General features: G+C 32.0%; 1 protein-coding gene across 9 annotated transcripts in view; it reads left to right on the plus strand.

Moving 5' to 3' along the window:
* Nucleotides 1-25390, plus strand: part of LOC118744649 (probable phospholipid-transporting ATPase IA) — a 162556-nt gene that overhangs the window by 119248 nt on the left and 17918 nt on the right. For 7 of the 9 annotated variants that reach the window (XM_036477802.1, XM_036477803.1, XM_036477798.1 and 4 more), the window contains 13 exons: nt 3583-3703; nt 5223-5406; nt 5502-5662; nt 7094-7291; nt 7358-7635; nt 7692-7804; nt 7880-8101; nt 8181-8942; nt 9016-9213; nt 9292-9897; nt 10580-10833; nt 10903-11001; nt 16557-17047. In XM_036477802.1, the coding sequence (XP_036333695.1) occupies nt 3583-3703; nt 5223-5406; nt 5502-5662; nt 7094-7291; nt 7358-7635; nt 7692-7804; nt 7880-8101; nt 8181-8942; nt 9016-9213; nt 9292-9897; nt 10580-10833; nt 10903-11001; nt 16557-16869 (3509 nt within the window). In that variant the 3' untranslated portion in view covers nt 16870-17047. Of the gene's footprint in view, nt 1-3582; nt 3704-5222; nt 5407-5501; nt 5663-7093; nt 7292-7357; nt 7636-7691; nt 7805-7879; nt 8102-8180; nt 8943-9015; nt 9214-9291; nt 9898-10579; nt 10834-10902; nt 11002-16556; nt 17048-25390 lie in introns of those variants that run through there. The other 2 variants (XM_036477799.1, XM_036477801.1) reach the window with 1 other exon arrangement.

Genomic DNA, 25390 nt, shown 5'->3' on the forward strand with positions numbered 1-25390 from the left:
CAACTGCCTGCAGCCAACCCTCACTTTTCACATTTTTCTGAATTTTTATGTGCAACTTTTAACCATCGGATGGATTTACTGCAGCCAGAAATTTCTTCTAGATCAGCAATTTTCGGGCACAATTCGGAAAAAGTATTTAATACAGATTTTGTAGAAAAAAATGTGAAAAGTCGCGCCTCAAGTCTTTCTTTCAGCCCAAAAAATTGATATAAAGAGTTGCTATAGAAACATTTTTAGGTCTTTAAAAGATATCCGCATCCGGCGGTCGGCGGCTTCAGGAAAATTCAGTTTGGTGCTAAAATTTATCATTTCTACCAGACGAGCAAAATTTAACAGAAAATGGAGGCGAAGGATTTTTTCCCTTAAAATATTCTGTCCACCTGCGCAAGCCTTCAGCTCAAAAAGATTCAGTTAGCACCGAAGTATATAAGTAGAAAAAGATGTTACATTATTATTATTACAAAACAGTATTTTATTTGAAAATTATAAAACACAAATCGAGAAAAATAATTCCAACAAATTTAACAGTTTAGAATTTAATGGTTTACGTTTTTATTTTTGAAATTCGCCACTTGGATAATATAAGTACATAGATAATTGTGATATGTAAGGACAAACATATTTGTTCCTGTTGGGGTTTTCATTAGGGCGAGCTTTAACGTATTCAGCAATTCGGTTCCGATTCAAACGCAGTTGCCTGTGTCACCTGCGTACCTGGAATAAAATAAAAGAAAAAGAAAGTTGAAAGAGCTTATTTTCAAGCACAGAGTTAAAATGTGAAGGCATAATAACACAGGCCAACAAAATTTAGTTTTTTTTTGGAAGCAGAAACACCAATAAATATTTTCGAAGGCTTTTGGTGCGATGAATACGAAACTGGCCGTAGAATAGTTATATCACGTCAGGTTTTTGAGCTATCCTAAACTAGATGTGCAAAAACACTGCCTTTCGTCATATTGGGGGTATGTATGTATCATCGTAAATATTTTTTTTTTACTGAAAACTAGTCAAAGTATCATAAAACACAAATCTTCCCCTTTCGAATGCCGTTGAGTGTGATATATGTAATATCTTTTTTTTTGTCGAGATATCGCAGTCTGTCAAAAACGTGTCGTACAAAGGGTTAATGGATTTTCGAATATGTATACATATGTACTGTAATTCATAAATATTAAAATTTCAAACTTTGAACTCTTAGGTTAGGATATCTGAAAAATCTGATGCCAAATTCGGATTCAACGCAGGAAAATCCTTCGGTAATATATGTTAGTTAGTTTATGCTTCTCGACCCTTGTTCGCCTGCTTAATTTTAGATTTATGGTAACGCCTATTGCTTTACGAAATGTGTCTGTGAATAAGTCACAAAAGGATCGAGACCAATGTGAGTTTCTAAAGCGTTTTCAACGGTTCAACGACTGACTTTTGCGTTCAAAGATACTACATATGTGGCGTTCCATACCAAAATGGACGGGGTTCACACTTCATGTGTTTGATTTGTTTCAAATTTTTAGGGTTGATGGATAAACACAAATAATGAATAAATATGAAACTTGAGCTTGATTAATACATTTTTAAAAACTTCACAGCACAAAAACAAAAACAAATCGATTTAATAGTTTTCCAAATATTTCGAAAACGAGGCGAAGAAAAAATTTGAAAAAATTACACATACACACATCAAAATTCTCATGCAAAAGAAATATTTTTTAAATTTTTTTCCTTCAAAAACTTTTCACATACAATTTTTTTTTTGTAAGAAAGTTTAGGTTTTGAAAATAAGCCATCTCAAAAAAAATAAAAAATTAAACCGAAGTTGAGAAAATTGAGTACATTAGAAATTTACAAATTTTTTAATTTTTTTTTAGATTTTTTTTTGAGTATGCAGTTGTGCAGCCCATTAAATTTTAGTATAATAAAGCGCACGTTTTACTGCAAATTGCGTTCATTTTTATTGTAGAGTGCACCTCATAATACTATACTTAAATATTGCGTAATGCCATTATGATTTTTTTCAATTTTTTATTGAGGTGGCATGTTTTCAAAAAAATTTGTATGTGAAAAATTTTTCCAGAAAAAATTTTTTTTAAATATTTTTCATAGAGAATTTGTGTGTGTGTATGTGTGATTTTTTTTAATTGTTTCCTCGCTCCATTCTCAAGATATTTGGAAAACTATTAAATCGATTTGTTTTTGTAAAATTTTTAAAAATGTATTAATCAAGCTCAAATTTCATATTTACTTATTATTTATGTTTATACATCAACCCTAAAAATTTGAAACAAATTAAAGCCCCATATATGTATATAAATATAAATTTAACCAGCGTAAGTTTTGTGCGTAGAGATTTATGTATACACATACATATATATGTATGTTTGCAACGTGGGCTCAGTATGTCTAAAATTTCCAATAATACATTTCCGCTGGCTATAAATATACACACATTTTTGTAGATGCATCTATTGTGTGTTAAATTTATTTACTCGTAGTTTCTGCTAAATGTTTATGTGATGAAATCACTCCACAAATCCTAGGAAATCGTGATTTTTTTCATACCTTTTGTCTTCAAAATGTTTATAGTATTAACACTCGAGAAACGAGCCTTTGATAAACTAGTTTTGAGGTTAAAAAGAAATTAAAGAAATATAGTGAACGAAAAAATGTATAACCTTTCAAAACTTTTAATTACGCAGTGAGTTGGACACAGGCGGTTACAGCGCCAAATAAGAAGAAGAAAAACCCACAACCCTAACGGCGTCGTCCCTATGGACTGACCCCATAGAGGCTGCACGCTTCTTGGGGCTGCCGTTAGTGGAACTCGACGACAACGACTGAGATATCAGCCGATCTGGGCGGGGTTGTTGTAGCCGCTAAAACAACAACAACAAGAAGAAAAAGAATTGAACACTGGTCACTAAAAGCATAAACAGACGGCAGCGTTGATCCGGATCAACTCGGGAATTAACTGCAGTTGATCCGAATTAAGGCCGAGTTAATCCGGATCAACGCTGCCGTCTGAATAAGCATTTAGTCTCTAATAACTAGATTACATACGGAATTTTACGGGCTTTGTGTTTCACAGCTGCCTTAATGCAAGTACGAGTACGAACTTGTTAAAGTTTATCCCCGTTATTTCTTGTCACCCTGTAAAAATGTTCAAGGCATCCATAGTTAAGAGCCAGTATCCTCATGATATTAAGGTTCGTTTTGACAGTGACGGATTAACTCTCAATCGAAGTAAACTAAAGATTTTCAGTACAAAATGTGAAAGTTAACTGCCGAATGTAAGTTAACTCTTCATTGTGAATATGGCCCTAAGTTTTCGTTTTTATGTTAAATGTTTGAATGGTGAACCGCCAAGAGTTCCTCTGCTCTTCAAAATTTCGAAACATTATTAGAAAATTCGTCATTTAAGAGCGTAGATTTAATCAGTTCCATTAGATGGACAATTTTGTGCAACATATAAATTTACCATTTATGCTTATTATAAAAAATAGTTACCCTTACCCCTTACCTCTTCGGAATAAAATTATTTCTTCTAAGAAAGATAATTTATTTTATTTTTATCCTTTTCTTTTCTAGATGATGAAGACCTCACAACAACAGCGGCAGCGGCCGATGATGCGGATAGACGAATCATTTTCTTGAATCGACCGCAAATACAGAAATTTTGCAACAATCACATATCAACTGCGAAATATAGGTGAGTTGGAAGAAATACGGCAAACAGAAGAATTTTTTAATAATTTTGTTGTCACTCAGCATACCAATTCTGGATTTTAAATTCCTTTTTTCTGAGTTAGATTAAAATTCATCTGGGGCCGGCATTACGTCACACATTGAACAGTTGGCCCCTTCGTTTAAAATACCTCACAGGAAAATCCTGGAAGCTAGCTTTCAACTCAAGCTTTTGTCTTTCGAAATACAATTGCCAATTCTGACAACTATCTTTTAAGCTCGTTACTGTCCTCCGAAAGACTTATTGAAAGATCTGCTAACGAGGAGGTCTCAGCGTTATGCTGTTCGCCTTTTAGCAATTACTTAAAACAATTTTATTAAATTAAAAACTATGCTTTTGTTTCTTTTTAAAATTGTAAAAGAAAAAAATATAAAAAAATAAAACGAAAATAAATAAAAATATTTTAAAAATAAAATGAAATGAAAAAACATATATTTTTCATTTTAAAACAATAAAATCTTAAAACTAAAAGAAAACTAAATTAAAATGAAAAAAATTAAATAAAAAAAGAGGAAAAGAGTACCTACTTCAAAATTTAGTCAAGTTAAAAAAATGTTTTTATTTTTAAACCCAAATGAAAAATTACGAGAAAATAACATTAAAAAACCAAAAAACGAAAATAAGTATGATCCTAGAAATTAAATCATATATAAAGTATATATTTTTCTTTTAAAACTATAACATGTTAAACCAAAAAGAAAATTAAGTAAAAAAAAACTGTGACATTTATAAAAATATGTATAATGAAATTTAAAAAAATAGTTTTCTTTTTAGACATTCTAATCTTAAAAAGTAAAATAAAATAAGTTTCTAAAAATTAATTGAAATTAAAAAATACTACTAATATTAAAAGAAAATTAAAAATTAAAAAAGTAAAAATGTGTACTAGAACAACAAAAGCCTTTCGAACTATCTTGCCAACAATCTTGTCTTACGAAAGACTTTTTATGCAGCATAAAAAAGTTAAATTTGTTCCTCTGTAAAATTAAACTATTTTTGTTAAGAACAAAAGCAACCTACATAGCCCACATACGTAATGACAAAGAAAACTACGTCATAAGCGGCACATTTTTCGTTTAAAATAACTTTTAATTTCACGAACAGCCCCCTGTGCCCGAGTCGTCATCATTATTCTAAAAACTAATACTTTATAAACAACTGCCCATGAACTTGTTTGAACTTCCTGTGCGTAGGCTTAGAGTATTTTTAATAGGTAAAACTCGTACTCGTGACCACTGGCGTGCTACATGTCGTATGAGCAACTAAATAGCTTTTGCTGCGTGGATAAAAACCCTTCACGTATCAATATTTAAATATGTGTACGTTTTTTAATTATGTAGGAATTTGTTTACTATTGCCTATGGAGCTAGGTGCTTTCGCAATAATTTTATTTGTTATTTTACAACGCTCTTTTTATATTAACTCTTTATATTAACCTATCTACCATTAGCTAACTTTTTCCCCTTCTCTCTGCTCTTTACAGTTTTATAAGCTTTTTACCATCGTTCCTTTTTGAACAATTTAGACGTTATTCGAATTGTTTTTTCCTATTAATTGCATTATTACAACAAATTCCTGATGTATCGCCGACGGGTCGCTATACAACACTGGTACCATTAATATTTATTTTATCGGTGAGCGGCATTAAAGAGATAGTCGAGGACATTGTAAGTATACATACATGCATATTTAGTTATGTATATAAAAATTGGAATTAAAATTGCCATGCTAACGAATTTAAATTCCTAATTTGCACTTCTAGAAACGTCATCGTGCGGATAATGAAATTAATCATCGTATGGTGGAAGTCTTACGTGATGGCAGTTGGACCTCGGTACGATGGCGTGATATCGGTGTGGGTGATATTGTAAAAATACCAAATAATATGTTCTTTCCCGCTGATATACTTTTGCTGTCATCGAGGTGAATATTTGAGTATTTTCAGTTGTCTAAAGAACTGTGTATTTTTATGAAATACTCCATATGGATGGTCGAACATTGTAAACTCATAACTGAACATTTTTCAATGATTGTAAATTTTATTACTGACCACGATGTCAGTTATGAGTTGTCAGTGTTTCATGAATTGCCTCCGCTCACTTTGACTAAGTGTGAGATCAGGCAGAAAACTTGCTATGTGCAGTAAGGAGTTGTTAAGCTTCTCTTTGATACATTTTTCGCAGTAGCCATTATCAACGATGAGCCTCCGGAAGGCCAAGAAGGAACGAGAGTTGCGCTGCCCTTTCTGACCCACCTGAGAATATTCATCTGACATAGATATTGAATTCGTTCAAACCCTTCTATTTCTTATTACCGAACCGCATCTTTTTTGCGCAGCTGCAAAGGTCTGTGAAAGTATCCTATATACGCTAATTATCTACGTGAGGGGTGGGTATATTCCCAGAGCTTGGAGAGTCGTCAGGATGGCATTTAACCTGAAGGCACGAAACAGCCCCCATGCGTTACATAAGGACTTCAAACCAATCAGTCTGAGTAATAATATTTGATAGCCCAGCAGCTATTAGTACCTCACAAACTGAGCTCACTCCCTTTTAAGTACTTAGTGGTATTGTAAGACTGACGAGTTTGGAGAGAAAGCGTACATTTCAAATGATGTCGTCGGACCGAGAGTGGTATGGGTTTAATGTCAGCTCAGCGAAAGCTGGCGAAAACTACAACCTGGTCCTTCCGACCCAAGGGGAATCGAGGAGCTTCTTAAGCTTGCCAAGTAGAAGCTCTCGCTTTTAGTAGGGGTTCGGATCGATGAGACTAAAATTCACTTCGGAAAGCGTCGCAACAATTTCTACTAAAAACTTATCGATAAATCCGGGAAAAGAAAACGATAGTAATATCATTGATTATATAGTATCGATAATGGTCGGTATAAGTCGAAATATCAATAAATACGTCGATAAAATATCGAAAAATATCGTAAAAGTTCTATACAGAAAGTTTTGACTAATTAAGCCCATTCAAAGCACTATAAAAGTATCGATAAATATGGGTTAATAAAACGAAAAATAGTTGATTGAAAGTATTGAAAGTATACTTGGTCAAAATTTCAATAAAAAAATCGATAACAAGATCGTTAAAATATCGCAAAATGTATCAAACGATATCAATGTTGCACGTTTTTTGCCAAATCAAAACAGCTGAACTTTCCTATTTTATGATCAATACTTATTACACTGAGAAAAGAATTTAGGCATGATTTGGTAATACACAAATAATTGCATTATTTGGTTATAGTTACCAAACCATGTCTTGAGAGAAATATATTTAGGTGACCGTTTTCTTAGTGTGATCATAAAGATTTTACGAAAATTCTAATAATCAATTTTCCCCCATTTACAGTGAACCTCAGGCAATGTGTTTCATAGAAACTGCAAATTTGGATGGTGAAACAAATTTGAAAATACGTCAGGGAGCAACAGCAACAGCAAAATGTCTGGAAACCAAAGATCTGCTACAGTTGGACGGCACCGTCGAATGTGAGTTGCCAAATCGACATTTATACGAATTCAATGGTGTGCTCAAAGGGGAAAATAAACCGTAAGTGTTTAATAACAATAGAAAATTTATTACTTAAATATCTCCTTTTCTGTTATTCTACTTCAGCACCGTTGCTCTCGGCCCCGATCAGATATTGCAACGCGGCGCCGTTTTACGCAACACCGCTTGGATATTCGGTGTCGTCATCTATACCGGACACGATACGAAACTTATGAAAAACTCTACCTCAGCACCGTTAAAACGTTCAACCGTGGACACTGTGACGAACACACAAATATTAATGTTGTTCGTTATTTTGGTTGTTTTGTCATTGACCAGTGCGATATTGAACTTTTTTTGGACGCGCGATAATGCGAACATGTTTTGGTATTTGGGCATAAATGGTGAGTTCCCAGGATGCATTTTTAATATATATATTTATTTTTATATTTCTTTGCAGAGGACATTAAAAGTAAAAACGCTGGCTATAATTTGTTGACATTCTTCATTCTTTATAACAATCTGATACCGATATCTTTGCAAGTGACGCTGGAACTAGTGCGTTTTCTGCAGGTGAGAGTTTGAGTTTATTTTAGCTTTTTAAAATATTTTTTAAACAATTTTAACATTTTTATTTTCCATTTTCAGGCCATCTTCATCAATTTCGACATACACATGTACTATGCCGAGACCGATACACCCGCAATGGCGCGCACTTCGAATCTCAATGAGGAACTGGGCATGGTGAAGTACATATTCTCCGATAAGACTGGCACACTCACACGCAATGTTATGGTTTTCAAGAAGTGTTCGGTGGCGCGTTATATGTACGAACCGGGTAATACACCAGAGGAATCAACAATTGTACAGGTGCGTGCTTTATTTGGATTCAATAGCTTTCTAGCAACAATCTATGTATCACACACTCTTCCTCCCTCTCTCCGCTTAGAACTTACTCGGCAATCACAACACCGCGCATGTCATCAAAGAATTCCTCACGCTACTCGCCGTTTGTCACACTGTCATACCTGAGAAATTCGACGATGGCACCATTATCTATCACGCTGCCAGTCCTGATGAGCGTGCCATTATCGAAGGTGCACGCATGTTTGGCTACATCTTTGAATCACGCACTCCCCACTATGTTGAGATCAATGCGCTCGGCATGATTGAACGCTATGAAATACTCAATGTGCTCGAATTCACTTCGACACGCAAACGTATGTCGGTTATAGTGCGTACGCCCACTGGTGAGATCAAACTCTATTGCAAAGGCGCAGATACAGTGATCTATGAGCGACTCTCGCCCGATGGGCAGGTGTATCGCGACACCACGCTGCAACACTTGGAAGAATTTGCTTCGGAGGGCTTGCGTACACTTTGCTGTGCTGTGTCGGTGATACCCGAAGATGTGTACAATGAATGGAAGGAGACGTATCACAAAGCGTCAACAGCATTGCAGTATCGTGAGCGCAAAGTGGAAGATGCCTCCAATTTGATTGAGAACAATTTGGTGTTGTTGGGTGCAACAGCGATTGAGGACAAGCTGCAGGAGGGCGTGCCAGAGACGATAGCATCACTGCTAGACGCTGGCATTTATATATGGGTGCTGACGGGCGATAAGCAGGAGACAGCGATCAATATCGGATACTCATGCAAACTTATATCACACTCGATGGATATAATTATACTCAATGAGGGCAGCTTAGATGTAAGTGCTGGAATGTGTTTAGTATTGTAATTCAACTCTTTTTTTTTAAATTAAATTTTATTATATTGCGCAGGCCACCCGCGATATTATACACCGCCACGTGGACGAGCTGAAAAGCACAGATATGAAAGAGTGCAATGTAGCGCTTGTGATTGATGGTCAAACGTTGAAATATGCATTAAGCTGTGATTTGAAGCAAGAATTTTTGGAGCTCTGCTTGGTGTGCCGTGTGGTGATTTGCTGTCGCGTCTCGCCAATGCAAAAGGCAGAGGTATAAAGTCATTGTTTTATGCCCACTATTTTATGAAAGTCTTTACAATATCTCGCCCCTTTTCCACTCGCCCAACAGATTGTCGAATGCGTTACGCAGGCCACTGGCGCTGTCACGCTCGCCATTGGTGATGGCGCTAACGATGTAGCCATGATACAAAAGTCACATGTGGGCGTTGGCATTTCAGGCGTTGAAGGGCTGCAGGCAGCCTGCGCCTCCGACTATTCGATAGCACAATTTCGTTACTTGAAGCGTTTGCTGCTGGTGCATGGCGCTTGGAATTATAGTCGCATCACAAAATTGATACTCTATAGTTTCTACAAGAATGTATGCTTGTATGTGATTGAGCTCTGGTTTGCCATTTATTCCGGTTGGTCGGGACAAATTCTATTCGAACGTTGGACCATTGGCTTATATAATGTTATGTTTACCGCTTTGCCGCCATTCGCTTTGGGACTTTTCGATAAAGTTTGTTCGGCGGATACGATGTTGAAATATCCGCAATTGTATAAACCATCACAGGATGCCAAACTCTTTAATGTCAAGGTGTTTTGGGTATGGATACTTAATGCGCTGTCGCATTCTGTGTGGCTCTTTTGGCTGCCGATGCTAATGACGCGTGAATCGGTGTGGTCCGATGGCAAGACGAGCGACTACCTGGTGCTGGGAAACATTGTGTACACGGTGAGTGTGGTTGGGAAAGGGATGAAGTGAAACGAGCGGAAATTACATTTGCGGAGCTGTCGTGTTCTGAAGTTTAGGCGCCATATGAAATTACTAAAATAGCTTGTCATCTCTAATTGATTTTAAATTGCAGTTCATTTTATTTTTAGATATTCAGAAATGGTCACTAGAGTGGTCCAAAAATGCATGTGAAAAAATAAGATCGGAATTTTAATGCCGCCACCCTCTAAGATGGTTCTATACCGAAAAAAATATACTCAGTTTTCTATGTATTTTAAATGGGGAAAAAGCAATTTTTCTTAGAAAACTAGGACTTTTATTATTCCGATCAAACTTAAGTTCTCTTAATATCTTAATTTTCTTCGTCAAAAACAGTCGCTATTTTTAAATTTTAGTTTTTTCAATAAATCTAAAAGTAAAATCCAAAGTTACGATTATTTTTGAGCGAAAAAATCACAAAATAACGTTACAATTTGGCCGAAAATAAAAATCCTAGTTTAGCGATTATTCATGATAGAAAAAATTTAAAAACAACGATTTTGCAATGATCTAAAAATTAAAATCCTGAGATTTAAAGGTTATTTTTGGCTTCTGCAAACAATTATATTGTTTTTTTTTGTAATACCACCTGTTTCCTTATTTAGTAACAAATTCTATAAATTTTTCTTTCTAAACTCATCAGTATGTCGTCGTCACTGTTTGCCTAAAAGCCGGCCTAATTACCAACTCGTGGACATGGATGACGCACGCTTCAATTTGGGGTTCTATCGTTATGTGGTTCATTTTCATGGCAATCTATAGTAATTTCTGGCCCACCATAATGTTGGCACCAATCTTCTTGGGCATGGATCGTATGGTATTCTCTACATTCGTTTTTTGGCTGGGTCTTTTGCTCATCCCCATAACGACGCTATTGCCCGATGTGCTGTTTACAATGTGAGTTGAATATGTGGATTATTTGTATAGGCATTTTTTTTAAAAAAAATTTGTTATTATTTTAAACAGAGTACATAATACTGTATTCAAGTCACTCACAGAGGCCGTTCGAGAATCAGAGATACGTCGCTATGATCCTGAAAATGTGATACGAGAATCGAAGACATCGTAAGTAGTGAAGGAAGGAAAAATATAGTATTTACATGTATATTGGTTGAAAAAATTATCTTTTTGGAAGTAAATGTGTGGCTTACGACAGTTTTGAGCAAAAGAAAGTCGTAAATTTAAAGCTAAAGTTATCAAATGCTGCTCAAAACATTTAATTAATGCCAAAATTTGGTTTGGACTTAATGTAAATTTTCAAAATAATTTTGGCTTTTTAAGTATGAACAAACATACTGATGATGACACAACGCCGAAATGGGTTTGGTTCCAAACTAAATTTTCGATTCTCAAAAAAAATTTTTTGATAGTCGTTTTTTTCTGCGTGTTATATTTATTGAATACATATAAAAAGTTCATTTTTACTACTCTGAACATATATAGATTTTTACCAAATTTCAGATTTTTGGTTATTTCATGTACATTGTAGTACATATTGCATATAGAGTATTTTCACAGTAACTAATTTGCAGTTTAATACAACTCTTTTGCTCCAATAGGTAATTGTGAGCCACACATTTCCTCTCAACAGCATTTCCGCAACCGGAAATTTTTTGCTTTTTGTTGGTTTAGTTTTCCAAACCTCACTAAAACTTTAATTTTGAATTGTTGCGCATACTAGTTGAAACACTGTTTTTTTTAACCCGGAACCCCCAACAATTTAATAAAAAATTTTATAGATATTTATAAGTGAAAACAACAGCTGGACATTTTAATTAACAAACAAAAATAGTGTCACATTTTTTGTTTTTTTGTGGAAATTGTAGGCGCAAAATAGCTTTTTTCTTCAAATAACAAATATTTGCTAGTACTGTTTTTGTTTAAGTTTGTCCTTTACTACCTAAACACAATAACTGTAGAGTAAGAATTATTAATTTACTACCTCACCCAGCATTTGTTCCACAAAACGTTTAAATTTAAAAAGATGTACAGGTGCAAAATTTAAGTTAAATTTCCCTGCTAGTTAAAATCTTGTTATAGTTGTAATGTGATTTTAGATTTGTTTTTCTGTACAGCGTTTTTCCCCCCTAACGAAATTGTGTTTGTTGTATTTTTTGTTATATGTATATATTGTTCTATGCTTGCTTTGATTTTGTTATTTATCAGATATGCATTTTACTACTTTTTAAGATTATAAAAAAAATTCTATTGGTGAATTTGTTTTGTTATTTGTTTGTTGTTAAAATAGTTGCAATTTTTTTCCTACCACCGCTTAGTTGCTTTTTACTTTTTAGACAATTACCGTTATTGCAATGTAATGGACTTCGCTCGCTTTCTCTATATATATATATTTTTGATAATTTTTAAGTGCAATAGTTCATTTCCACCAAGCCTTAACTGCAGTTTACGCTTAGTTGAAAAAGCAGATTACAACTCGATGGGGTAAGAAGGAAAAGTAAGAGCTCAACTAGCCACAGACGAAAAATCGTAGACCGCGTCAGCTGACAAGACCTATCTTACGGAATTTTCGCGTTAGCGAAAACTAACTACCGCATGACGGAGACGTTGCCGTTGTTTCTCTCTCTCTCTCTCTCTATCAACAGCAATTTGATATGTTGATACGGTCGACAGGTATGGAAGGGCGCTCCATTGGTAGCTGATATGTACATATAAATCTTACCGATCACCCCAAGTTAAAATTCTTGGAGGCTTATTAGCTGCAGTTAATCGTTTGGTGGAAATGGGCTATAGTTTTGTTGTGTTTACCTATTTCATGTGCAGAGGAAAGGGAAAATTGCCAATATTTTAATTTATTGAAAGAACTTATGGTGAGCATACATATTTGAGTTCACAAAATGGATCAAAAAAATATAAAAAGTAAAAAGATTCAAAAATCAAATAAAATTTAAATAAAGAAATAAAGTTAAATAATAAAGTAAAACAAAATATAAAATTAGTAAAAACTAAATTAAATAAACTAAGATGAAAAAAATAAAAATAATTAAAATTAAAAATTATTAAAGAAAAGGCAAAAATTTATCAAAATAAAATACAAAAGAAGTTACTACTAAAGAAAAAGAAAATAACAATAACATAACAAATTTATTGAAATTAAAAATAAATAAAGAAAAATAAAAATATAATAATCTTGCGACAATTTAAAAAAAAAAAAAAATATTTTTTTAAACAAATTTTTTTGCAAAAACTTCAGAAAATTAAAAAAATATATATTTACGGAGAATACACTTATGTACACACTCCTGTGAATTAATAAAAGTGCAGATGCTTGATTGATTGTGCATTAAATATAATATTCATACATTTTATTTAAGGGTCACTATTTTTTAGAGATTAATAAGTATGTATGTATGGACGTTGTTTAAAAATACAAATTTTAAATGTGCAAAGCTTATTAAATAAAAACTAATTTAGTATTGTTCAAATAAAAATATGTATAAAAAAATTAGAATTAAAAAAAAGTATTTTATAAAAACTTTGTGTACATACTAACATTGGATTTCTAGTTGATATCATTAATAGAGTAAAACAATGTACATTTTTATTAAAATTTTTTTATTTCACATAATACAACACACATTTACCACTAAAACAACAATGCTTATAACAAATGCCGTTAACATATTTTCAAACTTATCTACATATGAGAAAATATCTAATGTTATAGGAAGTTTCCACGCCGCCCAAATTACGCCATTTCAACTCAGAATTTCAATTTGGAATTATTTGGTTTTGTTTTTCTTTTCTTTTCGTTGAAGTTTGTTGCTTCTTCTTTTTTAGTCATTTATCGTTCACAAAAAGTTAAGGGTTGAATTCGCATTCTTGAGGCCATTTCGTCTAAGTTTCACTAAAATAGAGAATCATTTGCAAGTTCGGCTGACAAGCTTTTGTCAAAGCTATTCATTTCCCCTTCCTTCATTTCGCCGGGATTGAAGGCAAGGTTATTTATTACGTTCCTCTTAGTGTTGCAAATAATGTTCATGTAATGAAAGTTCAAATAGTTTTAAGTAATATAAATCATTTAGAAACCTTATTGTTTATGATATTTTGCCACTTATGAAATTACTGACAGGCATAGCAAATAATAGTTTATTAAATAGTTAATTGTTCAGATTATAAAACACAAAAATGCTTATACCGAATTTCCACCGGGCATTAAATGGCACAAATTTTTACCACAAAGTTGGGCATGACTTTAACAATGAATATCGCTAACCCTGTTCTCACAGGGAATTTATTTAACGTAGTAAAGACCAAACAATACTTCGCATAAGAAGCTTTGTAAAGCTTTCTATAAATTTTGTGCGAATACCGACAGAGCAAATGCGTCTTTGGTTGATTTAGTTTAATCGTCACGAATTTAATTTATACATTTTTTCTTTTGCCTTTTAAATGCCTAGTGGAAATTAGGAATTTCATTTTACACAATTCGTTAAATTGGCAAAGGTTACTTAGATATGTGGCTAACCTTTAGTGTTCACGTTTTATAGTTAAATATTTATCTATTTTGTAATCCTATTCATACTTACCTTAAAAGCACGAGCTATCAATCAATGTTCTTTCCAAGTCAACGCAGCTATTTGTCACTTCGCCCAGTTGATGTCTAATTAAAATCCGCTGCAAGAACTAGGACAATTGGAATTGCTGCACAGAAATTTTCCTACTTCTTTTATGTTTTATTTCATGTTATTTATAATATTATTTAGAAAAAATATATGTGTGCCGTAAAGTTTATTTATTACCAAAATATATGTAAAAACAATAATTTTAATGATCTATTGGAATTGTAATAAATGTTTTGTTTACCAATCGGCGTATGAAATTAGGAATAATAAGGCGGGTGCCAATAAAATACTTGACCTAAACGTTTTCGAAACGTAAGAACTGCGATTGCGGATAAATTTCGACTGTTTCTCATCCGTTCGCTGATTTAATTCTGCTTGTTTTACGCACACATTTGCCCAGGAAAGTTGTAGCAAAAACGTATGCTAAACAAATAAATGCGCTTTCTGATGTTTTTCTGATTCAATTACTCTAAGTATTATACAATAAAGTCGGCTCTGAGTTCATTCTAGGTTATCTAGGTGAAACAATTAAAACCTCAATGTACGCAAGAAACTTAATTTCATATGTTGTAAAATTAACTCAAAATGGACCTTGAAATACTAGAATGCATTCTATTTCATTCTTAATTAACTAAAAAGTACTCAATCTTCAATATTCAGTACGAAAAGTTTTTCAAAATAATTTTTTGTTGTTAATAGAGACTGTTTTGTTAGATAATGTTTTTAGATGAGAGGTTTTGCCAAAGTGCCGTCGATATGTTACTTGCAAAAGTATAAGGTACAGTAAAGTTAGGCTAAAAGGTCCGCCTATTATCTTCTAATTTTAATTAATGATCATGAGTGACGGTTCATTTATTTGTTCTTTAATACATTATTTTTAAGTAGTAACTATTATTTAAATTTATTTTTTTAATCTTTGCAATACTTTACTGATCGCTGTTAGAGGCTGGATTTTTTTTAATATATTGGTTTGCTTTTTTTACCATTCTTTACACAAAATTACAAAATAGCTGCCAAAGGACAAATTTTTATAATTATAGCTTTGTAATATACACCTACGGTCGAAATAATAGAAACTCAACAATTCGACCAGTTTTTACCTTTTTCATTTAGTTAACCATATAAATCCTAATTTCAAACTATATACAAAAATTTAGAAAATTCAGCAACAAAAAAATCATAAAAATTTCAAGCTTTTCAATTAGAGAATTGTTTATAAAAAACCAATGAACATAAGCAAAAAAGAACATAAGAGAAAAAGTCAAAACTGGAAAAATGGTGGTTTTCTATTACTTTGACCGTAGGTGTACATTAAAACACTAGTAACACTTTTAAAACAACTTAGAGCACGAGAAAATTCTTGCTTCAATATAAAAAATTTATATAAAATGCATTAACAAATATCTACTTGGACTTTGTGCTAAATGGAAAATAAGAACAAACACAATTTTGTTAAGAAAAATAAGTTCGAAAAAGCCTGAATTATTAAAAAAATCTATGAATTTTTATTAGTATAGAAAACCTAGCTCGTTTGAATGTAACTCTGTATTAGAACAAAAACGGTTTAGTATCTATCTCTATAGCCTACACTGTCCAGTCAAGTCCCGGTAAAACTGCAAACTTACCTACCACTACTGTCTACTATTTAGATATGTATTTTTTGGGTATATGTTGTACATACTGTATGCATTTAATTAAATATCTACATACATACGTATGATCGTGCACACAATTATTTTCTTTTTTTTTGTATTTATAGTCGTACGTATGTATTTATGCAATGTCGTTTATTTATTTATCACTCACTTTTCTTTTCTTTTATTTTCCCACTTTTGTACGCTTTCCCCTCACCGCGCGTTTATCTGTGTGTGTCCACTACAATTAACAAAAATTGTAAACGAAAAACTTATGTAAATAAATTAAAAAAATATGAAATGCAAAATTTTTGTGCTAAAATTTTGCGCAACAACAAATACCACCACAACAATCACAAAAATCCGGCATCACCTTTCGTTTGATGTGTTCGCTCCGCGCCAGCTTATCGGTTACGATGACCGCTTGGCGCCGCATTACCTCCGTGGAAGCATTTCGACGACGTCCCAATCATGAAACACGCCAACAACAACAACAACAACAACAGCAGCAGCATCAACACCAACAAGAAGTTGCGGCGGAACCATTACAGGAGCATAACTACAATAAATACGAGTATGGCAATGCAGCAAACAAAGCGCCAGGCAATCGCAGCTCTGTGATTACTGTGGAGAATTTGGAAACCGATGATGAGCAACAATGGAAGAGTGATACAACGGCCTCAGCTTCGACGACAATGACAACATTGCATATTTAAGGGGAAGAAATCGCGAATTACAGCGAAGCGCAAAGCAACTGGAGCAGGGAGAGGAAAAGGTTGTGGAGCGCAAAAAAGTAATATAAACAGCAACAAAGGAAGTGGGGGCGGAAAGAGTAATAAAAAAGCGTTGTAAAAAATATAATAAGTGGACTATATCAGGAAATGTTTTGGGGGGGGAAGTAAATAAAAAACCAGTTCAAAGAAAAAAGGCCACCGTGCGGTTAAAATGATAGAAAAAGATGTGTGTTTTTAGATTTTAAGTTGTTTAAGTATGAGCAGCCACTAAAAAAAAAAAATAGTCGTAAAACATTTACATAGTTATAAAATATATATGTACGTATGTCTGTTGCCAATATAAATATTTTTTAGAAAGAATTTGTACCAAGTGTTATTTGTTAAATGTATGTATATATGTATATTGTTGAGTACCGGTAGCTAAACTTAATCATAGGTGTAAATGAAAGCAAACAACTTTTGTAGCGATGCAGTTGTATGTACTTAAATATTTTTTTAATAATAACATAATATATAATATATAATATACATAAGATGCTACATAAACTTTCTAAATCTGTATTTATATACAAAGAATATATATGTACATAACATATATTTTTAAACTCAATCTAAACACATCTTGTACCTTCAATGTAGTAATACATATATTCCATTGACAACGAATACTATAGCAGCTACATAAAAATTGACGACTTTAAGTCTTACGTGGTTAGCAATGTGCTGATGAAGCCAAGGCATATTGAACAGGTGACCAATTATTGTTCTGCGAAAGAGTGAAGTGAAAACATTGTCATCACTTCAAACAAAATTACGATTCTGTTTTCAAATGAAAATAAATTTATTTGTCAAAAAATTTTCAGTGTGATAATTTTTTCACAAACTTGTGTGGCTGTGAAAAAGATATCTACGTTGGGAATTTCGCTAAAAAGCGTAATCTTTTTACGTGCATTTTTTTTACAGCCAATTTCATGGAAGCAATTTAAATGAAAAATGATTTTAATTTTTTGATTTTTGTATGGGTAATTGACAGAAAATAAAAAATCATTTTCCATTTAAATTGCTGGTGAAACAGGCTGTTGAGTCTGCTACACTAATTTACAAAATAATTACTTTCTCTATGTTTATGGAAAAGCCTAAAAGCTTAATTTAAATTTTTCATTCAACCTTCACAATTTCATAGAATACAAATTGACAGGTAGCAGCAGTAGTGCAGCTCATTTGTTGTTTTTTAATTATTTGGTTTTTAAAATGTAAAATATTGAAAAGTTTTCCCCCAAAAGTTCTAAATTGTTAAAATGTATTTGCATTTGAAACCTTAATTTTTTAAAGCGATAAAAAAAACAGCTTTTGGAATGTGCTCTTAACTCCGCAGCACAAACGCTGATTTTGAGGCCTAGCAAAATATGGATCGTTTCTTCAGACTTGAAGAAAATTGCCTAATTTAAGAAAGAAAGCTACACCAAATTTAATTTTTTCGTTTTCAATTTATTTTAAATTTTTGGTCCATTACGGTATTTAAAAAAAAGCAGACAATTTTTTGACAATTTAGGGACCAGAAGCAACAACAAAATACACGTAAATTTTTTTTTACCATGATAAAAACATAGCGAGGTAGAACCGTTCTCTCAATTTGTCGGCCATGATTTTGTTTTTGAAGTTTGCCAGAATTTTAAAATCATATAAAATTGAAAATAAAAAGTTGAAATTGTTCGAAATTGTTGTTGCTTGAGATTGAAAATGAAAATGTGTGCGTGAGTTTGTGAGTAAATTTAAAAATTAAAATGTTTGGAAACGTCAAGAATTCTCCGCGGTTCTACCTTACTATATTTTTATCATGGTTTTTACTTTGATGACTGTTCATATATATGCCTTGGCCCGAACGCAATTTTTATATGGAATATTTTTTTTTTTTTATAAATTTATTATGAATCTAATTTTTTTTAAGAAATATTTTATTTTTGTTTTTATTTTTATTTACATATGTACATTACATACAAAGAATTAATTAATAATTCCAATTCTCAATAACATTCATCATTATCACCTATAAATCAGCTCTGAATTTTGGAGTAATAAAGTCAATTCTGCTCCGATGCCGTCCAGTACTAATTAAACAATGCAGATAAATACGATTGAATAAATCATTAAAAAGCTTGTGAAAATCGCTTTGTTTTTCTACAAAAGCATTAGAATCTCACGTAGAGTTAAGATTTTCGATATTACATTAAAGTTGTTGAAATTAAGGAAACAGTGCAAATTATGTTGCATTCCTGAAAAACTTGAATTTTTCCCGTTTTGTCTAAAATTAAACATAACAATAGAGGGCAAATAAATATATCCACGAAGTCTCAACAAGTTTTGGCTATTTTTCTTGTTTTAATTAATATTTACGAGTATTTATTTATAAAACTAGCTTTCTATCTATGTAGGAAAAAAATTTAAGTCAAAATTTCAAACTTATTATTCAGAGACATTGAATGCATTTTTTTGGCGAATTTCAAAAAAATTAAGAAAAATTCGACAATGTTTCATCAAAACTTCAAACTTTTTAATCAGAATTTTTAGAAAAAGTTTTGATATGCAATTTTGTGGGCAAATAAATTTTAGAAAAAGAAATTCTACTATGCCAAACGACACTGTTAACTCCTTAATTACAAAATATTTTCGGAATTGTCGTGATTTTTTACGATTTTTAAGAACTTCCAGAATGCCGAAATTTTCAGGTTTTTCTTCCGGACTTTTCAGGACTTTTTGTGTTTTTTTTCGAGTATTTTTTTAGTCCAAATCGCTTCTACTGCCATGAAAATCACTATATGTTACGTCTACCTATGCTAAGTTCACACTATCGAACACAGCGAAGTACTTTGTGACCTCCTTCACCTATATAATATGCAAGAATGCTAATCAGCCTGTTCACACGGCGGATTCCTTATTCAATTGTTGTTGTTGTAGCAGCATGAAAGAGATTTCGGTGAATGATGCTGGAGTGACAGTCTTTCGCAAGATATGGATCTTGGTCGTTCCGATTACGTAGACACGACTGTCGTATGTTTGTTCTTTTCTTCCAGTTCCTCTCATCTCCACTTTTGTGTTGATTTTCTCTATTTTCTCGTTGAAGGGGACAAACTTAAGCATTCTTCGAGGGTGTTACGATTTTGTCTTTCAAGCGAATATGTTTTCAGTACTTCGGGATATGCATGAGCTGCATCAGGGAGTAAGGATGGGTCGACACCGAAGGCTCTTTCTTTTCTGGTCTTTCTGATTGTTAGGATTTGCCAAAATGTGTGAGTGATTTCAAGAATTTTACGCATAGTTCTGCGTACTTCGAGCTTGTGTCGTTCAAAAAATTAGTAAATAAATTCGGTTCCTCAATAGCGAATGAGTACATTAATTACGAAGGAATAACGAAGCTGCCGTGTGAACGTACTTTTATGTTTTATGTGCACCTACTTTTGTTATTAATGACATTCTTTGCCGCGAATTTCTGGGTTACCGAGTTCTTCCAAATATTATCAGCTATAACTGGTTTTAATTTAGATTATTTTGATGAGTATGCCATATATTTTCTCCTCAGTAGCGATAAAAAAACTATTATTTCGACTTACAAACTTGTCTTCCAACCCCTTTTTATATCGAGTTGGTAACTAAATACCAGCTTTTAGAATTCCATGCGCTCTTCAGTCAAAGACTGCTTTGCTAAAATATATTTTAAAAGTGTCTCTGACTAAAATATTTTTCTGTTCCATGCCCGATTTTTTTTAAGAATTTATACAAATATGTATTAAAAACTTTACCGCTTAAGACTTAAAGCACCGCAAGAAAAATAATGCTATTTGATTCAAAACACTAAGCGTTTACTTATAAATATATTTTATAACATTATACTTTCATACATACATATATGTATATCATTCCATTATATACGAGTATAATAGTTGTTTTCCACCAAGCCTTAACTGCAGTTTATGCCTATTGGATACATGAGATTACAACTGGAAGGTGGCGATTGCTCACATAAAGTATAAGGAATAGAAAGCAAAACGTAAGCAATAAACTTTGCTGATCACCCCAATGTAAAGTTATTTGCACTTGCTTGAGCTCTCAACTGCGGTTAAGCTTTTGGTGGAAATGGGCTAAAAATTTAAATTCTAAACAGCGACAATCCATTTTAGTAAAACATGGATGTCAAACTGCTTTTATCAGCATATGTATGTATGAACAAGCATGTTTTTTATTAGCTCAATAATGTTTAAATTAAACCTACTTATCATCAAATACTTCGGCAAAAATAAGTGAAAAGTTGCAAACCATTCCAATAAAACGCTAAAGCAATAGAAAATTAAATTTATTACGTTTATACACCTACATATTTGTGTACCTAATCTGTAGATATGTATATAAAAAAATGCTTAGTTTTTAGCAAAAAAATTTGGAAACTATACTTATAAATAAGAAAATAGCATGATGGGTGTAAAAATTATAAGCGCACATATGGACAAGTTTTAACAACGAATTTTTTTTATTTAATTTGAGTTATTGTTTTCATAAAAATATATATGTATACTTTTTTCTTTAATAAAAATCGTAAAAACCAGAGTTTGAAACATTGTAGAATATTACAAAAAAAAACTTCGTAAAAATTTCAAGCTTTTTACTTAGATTACCTAGAAAGATTTTTTATATGGAAGAAATGTTTTTTTTTTTTATTTGGAAGAAAATGGGCAATACCTTAAAAAATTCCAAAATCAGAGGCAAGTCCTAGCTAGTGAAATCTTGCGCTTTGTTATACCAAAATTCAATATTTAGGCTACACAACTGCTTACTCAAAATCTTTTTAACAGCTCTACTTAAAAAAGCTCGAGATTTATACAAAAGTTTTTTGATTATTTTTAGTTAGTGTAAAAAATTTTAAATAAAACCTGATTATAAAACCTGATTATTTAGTTTGTTACGTACGATGTCAATATAAAAATGCATTTTTTTTTTAAATTTTTCGTATTTTACCATTCTTTTTCTCAGACCAAGAAACACTAAATTTCTGTGCTTTTTATAAAAAAAGAAAGAAGTTTTTAAAAACGTACTCGTACTTACACTGAGCACTTTTTATTACAAACTATAGGTTAGAAAAACTAAATATATTTTACTCTTATAATTACCCGTCTATGCCGGAAACTTGTCTAAGCAGTGAAAAAACGCTGGTCACCTGCGATTCCAACGTTGACAGGTTTTACTGTAAAATTAAAGCTGTTTTCGTTTGTGAATACCTTTATCTAATATTTAAAATATGAGCCCTGTAAATGTAAAAGTGCTCACTCTACGTCTTGCTCACCTTGTTTTATAAAATCGTATTTGAAATTGTAGATATAAGTAGAAGAAATATTATTTATTATAAACTTTTAAATACAAATTTTAAAATACGCAGCGGCTCGTAATTTTTTTCACTACCAACGAAATATTAAATAAGCAATACATTAGGGTGATCCTAAAAAATATATGAAATCAAAATTGTGTATGGGACACGCCTTGAAGCTTAGTTTCCAGCTCTACAGAAAAATTACAAGGAATATTTTTTATTACTTCTGTTGCTTGAAAAAGTACTCGCTGTAAATTTCCTTGATAGTAAATAAAGAAAATTTCTTATTCAATTCTTGAGCGTTTTTTATATGATTTTTTTCTTGGGAAATTAGATTTCAAGACTAACTGGTCAAAAGCAAAACTTTTCTCGATTTAAAAAAAAATATAATATTTTCAAATCCTGCTACCCCCTATAAATTATTTAAAAATTTTGATATTGGTATGTATGTGTTTATTTTGTAGGTAAAAAAAATATAAAGGCGTGTCCCATACAAAAGTTAGATGTTGATATTTGTTGATGATGACTAATATTTAATTTTTTTTTTCATAAAATGATGTAGGGAGTTGTAATTCGATGAAATCCATCATATAAATCAAAAACTGAATTTTGAATTTTTTATTAGTTATGCTTTTTGGCATTTCAACGATGATATTTGTTACGTTTTTTTTTGCATTTCAGGTGACGATATGTATGTAATTATAATCTGAACATATATGACTGTGATAGAATAAAATTTTATTGTAGTACATCCGTACATGCACACATAAAAACACTATAAATAAAACTTATAGTTGTTGTACTTGTAAAACAATAATAAATAAATAAAAATTCCAGTGAAAATTCAGCGAAAATCAGGTTGTACAAGAAAACGGGATTATGTAACTACAAACAAGCTTAGCAAGAGAAAGCATGTAGAGTAAGTCTTTTAAGCTCGGTAGTTGCAATTTAAAAGAAAAAATCGATAACAAAAAACAACAGTTTTCAAAGCTTATCCAAAAAGTTTAATTGATAGCAACTAACGTATGATTTCGGTGGTACACCAAACCTGATTCAAACGTTAGTATTTGACATCAGTTACGAATGCTCCAATCTCTTTTTGCTTCACAATCTAAAGATTTAGAATATTTTGCTAAAATATTGTATTAAAAAATTTATTTCAGGGTGAGAGAAAAATTTTTTTTCTGAAAGCTTTATCTCTCTAATTTTCATAACTTTGGGTCATACATATGTATTTAGGTCGAACATTTCAACGAAAACTCCTCACTCCTTTCTTCAATTACTGAATCTGGTGTTTTTTTGAGTCGGAATACTAAATTTAGTTTTACATAAAAACAAATTTCTTTTCTTTTTATTTATTTTTCTTCGTACAACCTTTAACCCGTGAGGGTTATTTGTCTTTGGCGACCTTTAGAGGAAGTTTTCTGGAGAAAAACTGACTTTTATGAAGTTTTTCAGAAAAAGTTGTAAAATTATCCCTACGTTTCGAGAAAATATTCCTTGGATATTTTGGGTTTCCGCGTAAAATAAGCAGCCTGAACTAGGTTTTTTATACTTTTTTATTTATTTTTATTTCAACATATTCTTTGTTTTTTTTTTTACTGATTTTAAATATCGTTTGAGTTTGGTTTAGTTTACCCCCCGAGACAATTGACGCTCAATTTCTTGCTTGGTGTAATTTATTCATCTTACAGCCATAGCAAAATAAGAGCGTTGAGCGTTTTACGCTTCTCGTCTGTAAGTTTAATGCGCTAGTCGGAGATAAACATACTACTTACAGTAATGCTCAGAGTGCTTATTTAGGCATGCTTGTAAGGGCCAAGTCCATAGTTTGCAATAGAACTTGGCGGCATGTATATAGGAGAAACTTGCCCATTTACAGTTAAAGAGAAGTTTATGTGACTTGTGATGTTGTGACAACCCGTTTTTTTTCAACGAATTAAAGGCCCATGTTGTTAGTCATCGTAAACCTTCTTACATCGCATATTGACTGTAAAGAAAAAAAAATTGTATTTACATAGCATTTTCAGTTTTCCTTATCAATGTATGGCATTGATTAAACGTGGTCTACATCTGTAAATACTTATACGAAAAAAATTTTTGTGGCAACTTAGAAAGAAATACTCGTTGAAACATATAATGTATTTTTTGAAAATATCTGCCCCAATATATATAGCTTTAAAAGGGGTTGATGATTGGTGATGCTTTGAGATGAAACCATATACGAGGAGCAGTTTGATAAGTTAATGATTTTTTGCATAAAAATTTCGATAAGAAACGAAATTTAATTATTATTTTTTTAATTTGAAATTATCGAGTTTCTCTGCTTTCAGTGGCTGTGAAACACAAACTAAATGACGTTTGGTGCTCAAAATTTCATAGTAGTCTTTTAATATTAAGATTTTATTGTTAGAGCATGGCAAACTCGTTATTTTTTTATTTTTATTTTTTAAATCAATAATACCACCGGCACACAAAAAAAAAAAATGGTGTGTGATTTTAATCAGACTCACCTACCGACATGTATTTCGACCCGCTGAATCCGAATCTCAGGCCCTTTTGACTCGTAAACAAATTTCGGGTAAATTTGCGAAATGAAATGAATGAATATGATCTAAAAAATTAAATCTTAGAATAACGGATATGGGATGATAAAACAAAAAATAAATGAAAACCCAAAAATAACGATTATATTTTCAACGACAAATTAAAAGTCATAAATTAACGATTAAATCTGATTGGAAAATTAATTTTAACGATTAAATTATGATTTTTATTATAAAGGCCATTACCGTTACGACCCTGCAGATAGTAGTTGACAAAAGCAGTATTGCATTTTAAGTTACTACACTGGGCATTTAAAAAAGTGACTAACTTATCAAACCGCCCTCGTACATACATACATAACTAGCTGCTTCCGTTACAATATCCAATACTACGTCTGAAATTTTAGTTTCGATATAATAATAATGAAATAAATGTTAGACCAGAGCTTCACGCCCATCGCATTTTACATGAATCTGTATACATATGTATAGAATAACATAGACATAAGTTTAGTTAAATTAAATTTTTTACAAGCGTGCATCTCATGTGTTTTTTCAATATATGTACGCATGTATGTATGTACAAATGTATGTGTGTAAT

Source organism: Rhagoletis pomonella, unplaced genomic scaffold, assembly GCF_013731165.1.
Source record: "Rhagoletis pomonella isolate Grant_MI unplaced genomic scaffold, Rhpom_1.0 Rhpom_scaffold_00008, whole genome shotgun sequence".
In the NCBI taxonomy this organism is placed as follows: Eukaryota; Metazoa; Arthropoda; class Insecta; order Diptera; family Tephritidae; genus Rhagoletis; species Rhagoletis pomonella.